The sequence below is a fragment of the Gracilinanus agilis genome, unplaced genomic scaffold, assembly GCF_016433145.1.
Source record: "Gracilinanus agilis isolate LMUSP501 unplaced genomic scaffold, AgileGrace unplaced_scaffold36023, whole genome shotgun sequence".
NCBI lineage: Eukaryota > Metazoa > Chordata > Mammalia > Didelphimorphia > Didelphidae > Gracilinanus > Gracilinanus agilis.
Genome location: NW_025369161.1, coordinates 1,850 through 10,155, shown reverse-complemented (window position 1 = coordinate 10,155; position 8,306 = coordinate 1,850). Strand labels below are relative to the sequence as shown.

General features: G+C 61.9%; 1 protein-coding gene across 1 annotated transcript; it reads right to left on the bottom strand.

Annotated features, from left to right (window-relative positions):
• Positions 1-61: 61 nt before the first annotated feature.
• LOC123254941 (FYVE, RhoGEF and PH domain-containing protein 1-like) lies at positions 62-7,205 on the bottom strand (the record flags this gene model as incomplete). The annotated part of the gene is made up of 12 exons (XM_044683826.1): positions 7,049-7,205; positions 4,887-5,289; positions 2,962-3,197; positions 2,691-2,868; positions 2,144-2,558; positions 1,951-2,040; positions 1,313-1,461; positions 932-1,088; positions 705-843; positions 481-539; positions 242-388; positions 62-154 (listed from the first exon to the last, which is right to left on the bottom strand). Coding segments are annotated over exons 1-12 (2,223 nt in total), but the record flags the coding sequence as incomplete, so codon positions are not given.
• Positions 7,206-8,306: the final 1,101 nt, after the last annotated feature.

The following is an 8,306-nucleotide window of genomic DNA, read 5'->3' as shown; positions in this document are numbered from 1 at the left end:
CAACACCGGACCCCACCCAAGTACCCCTGGGGGCTCAGGCCCGCCTCCTCCTGGCTCCTACCTCCAGACCGTCCACGTCTATGCAGGCTCGAACACTGAACTTCTGCCCCAGGAGTCGCAGTTTGGGGACACAGTAAAGTAGGCGGTCGTTGAACTGGGGAGCAAAGAAAGGAGCGTGTGGAGGAGGAGCAGGAAGAAGGCGCTGCTCTCGCTCAGTCCCTGACTGGCCGCCGGGCCTTACCAGGATGAGGTACCGATCCTGAGTGGTCCCGTTCTTGGCCGACAGCTTGAGGATGTGGCCCTCCTTGATGAGCTCGTTGGCGGGACTGACGATGTCCTCCTCTCCTCCGAGCAACTCGTAGACCTTCAAGAGTTTGTGCATTCTCTCCTGCCGGGAGCAGCGGGACACAGTGAGGTCTCTGCCCGGATGCCTCCCCACACCCGCTCCGGAGCTAGGCTGGGGGGCCCCCAGAGCCTCACCATCTTGCGTATGGCAGCATTGGAGTGCTCGGCCGCAGTAGCAATCAGTTCCAATGATTCTGGGAGGCAAAACAAGGGCTTCAGAGCAGGAGGAACCCCTCTGGGGGAGGGGATGGCATTGGAGCCAAGCCTCGAATGCCATCCGGCCACCCACTCGGGCATCGACCCAGAAATCTAGGCCGCCATCCGCTACCCAGGGTCCCCACCCAGGCCAGGAGACTCACTCTCTGCATCCTTGCTGTCTGGGGAGCCGTGAGGAAGCTTGAGCAAGTAGTCCTTGAGCAGCAGCTCGTAGCGGGGAATGCGCTGCACGGGTTCCAGCATGTGGTGCTGCAGGGTCAGGTTCCCACAGGCCTCCTCTTTCTGGGGAGCAGGAAAGAGTCGGCCAGGGAGGGTCCCGCGGTGCACGAGAGCTGGGGGGGGGGGACGATCTCGGGGGCTCCCCACTCACCTGCACCTCGTGGATGATGACCTTGAAAGGGGCCGAGCGCTCCGTCCACGTGTTCACCAGCTCCACGGCCCTGTCGAAGTTCTTGACGTACTCGCCGTACATCTTCAGGAAGGGTGCCAGCTTCTGTAGGATGTCTCCAATCCGAGGGTACCGGTCCCTTGGGGGGGGGCAGGAAAGAAGAGGGACCAGCCTGAGCCTCCTGATTCTGGGCACGGGAAGCCCACCGAGCCTCCCACTTTACAGGAGGTTATCTGGTTTCGTCCCCTCGCTTGGCAAAGGGGAGGGCCTCCCTTGCCACCCACGGTCGTGCAGACCAGCACCCTAACCCAGATCATCCGCCTAATGGGAATGGGGCGGCGTCCTCCCTCGGAGGCTCCTCACCACTCTTCCATCCGCTTCTCAAGCTCTGGCAGCAGAAACTGCTGATGGAAACAGTAGATGGAGCAAATGTTGGAGAAGATGCCGTGGACCACATCAGCTGGGAAGGAGCTTCGGGTCCGGGCCTCCTCTAATAGCCGGGCACAGAATACCTGTCAGGGTACAGAGGCAGGTAAGGCCAGGCTCTGGCTGGGCCTCGGGGACTCTGGCAGCTCCACCCCAGAGGCAGGCTGAACAGTTAGTTGGCCAGGGTCAGGTACAGGTTAAAGAGGAGAAGGGCCCAAGGCAAGGCAAGGCAAGGCAAGGCTCCTGTCGGTCTGTTTCTAAGGCAACTCTTTGGAGGTTTCATCGCATCGTGTCCTACTCGTGGTATTCGTCACGTTAGGCCCGATAGAACATTTCAGCCCCCTCCCCCCCACCCCGGCAGCCATAGTTTGCCCAGCACGGGTCTGCGTAAATTGGGAAGTTTGGGACGGAGTCTGGCTTGAGTTGGAAGGGCCAGGCTGGGGCCGAGGGGGCTCTCTGTCCTCCCTGGGACTGTCGGGGACGAGAGGGTCCCTTTGGGAAGTGGGGTTCTGAGCAGCAGGGCTGCCAGAGGCCAAGAGGCTTCCCTCAGAGGGGCGGCAGAGGACGGGCGCTACCTGGTCCAGGAGGTGCAGTCGGGACACGTAAGCCTTTTCTGTCTGCAGAAGTTCGTTGGCGATATGAAAGACCTTCTGCTGGACTGTCAGCTGCAAGGGGGGACGAAGTGCAGGGCACCCGGCTGAGCCTCGCCTGGGCCTGCCTCGAGAACCCCAGCTACCTCCCCGGGCCCCCTCTGAGAGCTCCGCCTACCTCTGAAGAGTCCTGTCTCTCCATCCTGGGCCTGGGCAGCCCCTCTCGCCCCACTTCTTCATCGTCTTCCTCTTCGTCCTCATCCAGGTCACTATCTGCCTCCACCGGGTCTCGTGGAGGCTGCGGAAGCCCACCAGCAGGGAGCGGGCCACTGGGAGGGCCCGGGGCGGCCTCCCCGCCGCCTCCACCGTTACCACTGCTGCTGGCATTGGCCAAGCAGGTCTCCTCGCTGGTGGAGGGTGAGCTGATGCTTCCGATGCCGCTGTCTCTGTTGGGCACCTTCTCCCCCGGGGCAGACAGGAGGAGGCACGGGGAGCCCTCCCGGGAGTCTGCCCCCGTGGTCAGCTCGGAGGGCCCAAGAGCGGCGGCTCCCGTCGCCGCCACTGCCGCCTCAGGGGCCAGGGCTGGGGGCTCTCTGTGGGGGAGACACGTGGCCGAGGAAAAGTCGGCCTTGGGAGGCTTCGCCCCGAGCCCCTGCCCCCCAGCTCGAAAGCCCTTCCCTGTCTCCCCCGTGCTGCCCTCCATGGCAGGCCCGGGCCCCACTCACCTCTCGAACCTCTCGATCAAGGAGGTCAGAAAAAAAAAACCCCCGGCCGCTTCGGGCCGAGCCTGGGAGGCCCTGGTCAGCCGGGGGTCTGCGGGGAGTGGCCGGGAGGGGGGTGGGGGGATGGGTTCCAGCAGAGGAGCCAGCCGGGGGCCCAGGAGGTGAGCTGGCTTGGGGGGCACTGAAAGACAAATTGCTGGGGTAACCCCCCCTGCACTTGGTGCACCCTCTCCTTTGGGAGGCCCCCTCCCTGCCCTCCTAAGCCCGCACTCACCCTGAGGCTTGGGCCCAGGGGGCCTCCTGGAGGGGGAGGCTTTGAGACCCGGAGTCTCTCCGGGGCTTCCCTCGGGGCTGGGCTCCAGGGACAGACTCTTGACAAGCAGCCGGGGGCCCAGAAGCATCCCTGCAACGAGAAGCGGTAGGTAGGCCCCACGGGGCAACCTCGTGGCCAGGCCCTGCCTCTGCCACCGGCTCGGAGGGCGACGGTGGGTGTCCTGGTGTCCTGAGGTTCTAGGGGCTGAGAGCGAGGGAGAGCTCCCTCCAAGGGTCCCTCCTGTCCTCCACTATCTCTGGCCTCAGTTTCTCTGCTTGGCTGGGGCACAGCAGGGAGCAGCTGTCGAGCCAGCCCCAGGTCTGCTGGAGACAAAGCTGAGGGCCTCTGGTGCCCTATTTGGTCCTCTCCCCCCCCCCCCCCCACCACACACACACACACACACACACACACACACACACACACAATCAGAGAGGGCCTGGGCATATGAGGGAGTGAGAGACACGTCCCACCGCAGGCCAGGCCTGAAATCACTCTGGGGAAAGAGAGAAGGAGTGACCCGAGGAAGGGCACGGCAAGCCAGGGAGACGAGGAAAGCACGGTGGGAGCGAGGGAAATCCAGAGCCTGTTTGCTCTGGGCAGTGGGGAGCCTTGGTAGTTTCTTGAGCTGGGATAGGATGAGCTCTAGTTCAGAAGCTGCCAGGGTCCTCCCTTGCCAATGGGAAGAGTGATAGATCAGGCCAGGCCTCCAGAAAGCAGATATTTTAGCAGAAGGGCCCTTGGCCATGTGAATTACGAGAGGACCCCAGAGGAGAAGGGACATGTCCAAGGTCACATAGTAAGTGACCAAAAAAGTCAGGATTAGACCCCAGACCCTCTGGCTTCCTATTCAGTTTTCCTTGGTCTCCCTCCCCCACCTCGCCTCCATCCATCAGCTTCGAACACCAGATCCTTTTTATAGCTGTGGCAGGTGACTCTGTGTGTGTGTGTTGGGTAAGGGCATGTCAATCCTGCCTCTTCTGCACTCTCCTTTGTGTGACCTTGTATAAGTCATTGCCCTTCCTTTAAAATGAGGCAGGGGTGGGGCAGGAATTTAAGCAAGTTTGCAGTGTGTGCAAGGGAAGGGAATGAGCTAGGGACTTCACAAAGCAGGTGCTGTCCTTATCTTCATTGACAGTTGAGGAAACCGAGGCAGCCAGAGGTGAAGTGACTTGCCTACAGGTCCCACAGCTAGGAAATGCTCAAGGCCAGATTTGACCTCAGGCCTTCCTGCCTCCAGGTCTAGCTCCTTGGGATGCCGCCTTGGGCTCACTCCACCAGGCTTGGAGCTCCCCCCTCGGTGGCCCTCCTGGAGCCGGTGTCTCATCTGGACCTTGTAACAAGCAGGTGACGTAGACGGACTTGTCTAGGCTCCAAAGAAGTGTCTGTGGCCGGAGTCCAGGCAGCGGGGGGGAGGTGCCAGAGCGCCCAGCACTGGGCCTGGCCGTGGCCTGGGTTCCAATTGAGCCTCGGCCACTCTAGCTTAACCCTGGTCTTGACTCCCAAAGGGGGACCCTGCCGGCACCTGGCTCACGGGGTTGGGGGAAGGAGCCAATGGCGCCCAGCAGGCGCTGACCAAATGCGTGCCTAGCCCACCTTTCTTGCCCCCAGCTCTAAGGCACGAAGGGAATCCCAGTGAGGCCTGACTAGGGCCCCCCCTTTGCCTCTTCCACCTCTCCTGTCCCTGTAGGCATAGAAAGGGTTAGGGCTCCGCTGGCTGGCCGGCTGGCCGTCCCTCCGCTAGCACTTCCTGCCACAGCTGGGTGACCTGGGGCGAGGGCACGGGCGCCCAGAGAGCGGAGCGGTAGGAGAGCCATCTCCACCAATTCCAAGAAGCCTCCAGCCCTCCCGGAGCGGGTTTGGCCACTCGGTAGTAGGTAGGGCTTCACCCCGAGGTCCGGTGGTGGGTGAAGGGGTTGCCCTCATGCTCGCGCCTCCTCCCGCCAGGCACAGCCAGCAGGCAGACACCTAGTGAACTGGCCTCCAACAGAGGCCCCCCGGTGCCCACAGGAACACGGACAAGGAATCGGGGGAGATGGGTAGGAGGGCAGCCGTTTGGCGTCAGGCTTGCAGGCTCCTTCCATGGAGCGCTCGGTGCGTGCCCGCTGGGCTCCGGGAACTGTGCGAGGTGCTTCACAGACATCACCTCATTTAGTGCCCTCAGCCAGAGCAGGCAGATGAGGAAAAGGTGGCGGGGCCGCTCCACTGACCCCAACTCGGAGCTGGGCCGGAAGGAGCAGGTGGGGGCAGAAGGGGAGCCGCAGCAGGGGCCTCTTCTCCCCTGACCGAGGGCTGCGGCGGACAGATGATTACGGAGTTAGGGACGCAGAGAGGTAGCCCGAGGCATGCATGGGCTTCTGGGTGCGTGTCCGCACGTCCCATCTGGAGGCTGCCCTCTGCCTCCAGCCTCCTTTTCGTTTTCCTTTCCCAGAGTCCATCACTCGGTCCTCCCTCCATTTTCTGCCCGTGTGAATTTCTACCCAGAGCCCCCGGGGCCATCGAAGCTGTTCTGCTTCTCTTATGGCCCAGCCGGAGGACCCTGCTTCTGAGAGGGGCCACTGAACATCCCTGTCAAGCCGGCCAGAGGCAGAGCATGGATTGAGTGCCTACTATGCACTGGGCACCGTGCCAAAGGGCAAAGTCTCGCACCCATTCAGGAACCATTGCCGGAGCTGGCTGGGAGCTGGAAGGGAGTGGGGTTTGGCGCTCTGCTCATCACCAGGTGACGGACTCTCCCAAGTACTGCAGGAGTCACCCTGGGCTTCCGGCCCCAAACCAAGGGAGGCTAGTTCAGTGTGGGGGGGGGGGGCGCGGTAGTGTGTTTTGGGCCATCCGAGCAGAAAGGACCTATCAGACACCAACCCTGGCTCGACTCTTGAACAGAATCGCTTACAGGGACTTGGACTTGTGAGGGCCCTTCCGGCTCAAAATCTGGGTGAAAGGCATTCAGCCGGGCCTCCGTTTCCTCACATGCCCAATGAAGGGGTTGGCCTAGCTGCCCTGTGCAGGCCCTTCCAGCCCTCGAGTCTGAAGGAGCCAGTTCACAGCTGAGTTTTTGCCCCGGCCCGCAGTGCCAAGGAAGGCTAAGACTAGGGGTCCAGGCCGATGGGGCCTGAACCAACTTGGCTCTGACGTGGCGACCAGCAGGGGTTGTGAGCAGGCCCTTGGCTGGCCTGGGCTCTGGGGAGTTCTCCATTCCCAGGGAAAGGCAACCTAGGAAAGTGGGGCAAGCAGGGTTTAGACCTGGCACTCGGGACACTATGGAGGGACAGATCCCGTCACCACCCTTGCATTTTCTGGTGAGGCCTTCTGGAGAAAGCATCAAGGGAGAGGGGTTCTTCTGCCTTAGCCCCAAGGAGCCCACCCACTCCCCTGTGGGGATCCCATGAGGCTCCAGGCCAGAGAGGGTGGTGGCCTCGAAGCCAAGGCCCACATTCGGAGGGTCTGCCTGCCACTGGTAAGAGGAGAGGGCTCAACCCAGGTCCCGAGTGACAGGTGTTTCTCCCCCCCCCCCCCCCCCCAGACAGGGCCCCTCAGCCCCACCAGGCAAACATCTGGCCAGCCCCGGCTCCACATCTGTCTAAAGCATTAGGAAAGCGGGGCTGGTGACTCAGACCTTGGGAACTTAAAGGTACAGGGTCCCTTTTCCTGGAAGCTCTGTGAGCAACCGAAGCCAGACTTGGCAACAGGCCCTCCCTCTCCCCACTCTCCCCTCTCCCCTGATGTTCTAGGAGGGAGCCCGGGCCTGCACACCCAGTTTCTGTAATTGGAGTCCCAGGCCCAGACAGAGCCTGGGTACCCAAGAGGGAAATGTGAGAGTCTGATTCACTTTCCAGATATGGGGAAAAGGGCATTTTGCGGCCCCAGAGCACTGAAGCCAGCAGCGGCAGGCAGGCAGACAGGCAGGCAGGCAGGCACCCCGGCCTTCCCGGGCCCTTCATTTCCTCTCGTGCCCAGCTCGGACGGCCTCTGGCTCTTCGGCTTCCTCGGCTCCACTCTGAATCCAGGCTCGTTCCCTGCCAGCGTCCTGACCCCAGGAGCTGCTGCTCACCGAGCATGCGGACCCACTCCCGGTGCATCTCCAACTGGATGACCCTGGGCTGTCTCGAGTCAAATCCGGCCGTCCCTTGCTTGGCCTGGGACCGAAGGCCCGCCGCAGTCTGGCCCCCTTTCCGACGCTGCTCAGCCTTCCAGCCCAACCAGTTCATTTGCCGCCCTTAAACCTGACACTCCGTCTCCTGGCCTTTGCCAGGCTGTTCCTCTGCACCCCCCCCCCCCACCTCCAACGTGTAGGTCAGACATTCTCTCTGTCTCCCTCCTCCTCCTCCAGCCACCCGGAATGGCTTCAAGGATGGGGACGGTTTGACTTTTCTCTGCATCGCTAGCGCTGGCACAGCTTCCAGAAAGCGAAAACCTGGTGAAGTGCATGCTGGGATTTGGAGCGTTTACCGCCGACTGACGGACCAGAGAGGCACAAACGCTCACGCTGGTGACCGAACCGAACCATCGGCTTCCCGGGGTCCCGAATCCCGACTTGGGCAGCCAGCTGCCTTCTTTAGTGGCCCACGCCTGCCACCCGCCCCAAGACATAGACGGGAGCCCGTACAGATGCGAGGGCTCAGCAAAGATGTGCCAAGTGGCAGGGGAAGCCAAGGAACCTGAGGGCTAAGTCCCATCCATGCCTCGGCTCTCCTTTGGGGTCCCTCTTCCAAATGACAAGGGGGCTGGTAGGGCACCCTGAGCCTCTTCTCACTCGGGCGTACCCATCGCTCTTCCAGTTTTCCACCCCTACGTGATCTCTCACATCCGACAAGCCCTTCTCTCTGCTCACACAGTTCAAACCCCACATTCGTTGCCTCTTGCCTGGAGTGCCCAAACAGGCTCTTACTTGGGCTCCCCACTCCAAACGTCCCCCATCTCCAGGGCTGTCAAACTGCCAATTTTCCTAATGTCGGGGCCTGACCGGGTCACTCCCTTGCTCACTAAGTTTCCGTGGCTCCCTGTTACCTCTGTGCTCTGATACCAATTCCTGTCACGGGCATTTTGCGCCCTTCCCTACTAGGCCTCAATCCACTACCCAGAAGACATCGCTCCCCTCCCTACCACACCACACCTTTGACTACGGTGCCCCAAACCACCGTCCTCGTCTGCTTTTGCCCTCCGTTGCCTGCCTCTTGGCATCCCTAATCTCTTTCAGGAAGCACCTTTCCCATAAAGCCCTTTCTCACTCCCTAACCCTCCCCCCCCACCCCCCAGCTCCAGCAGGCCCACAGCCTCAGCCCCATTTCTGACCCATGCAGAGGGGAAGG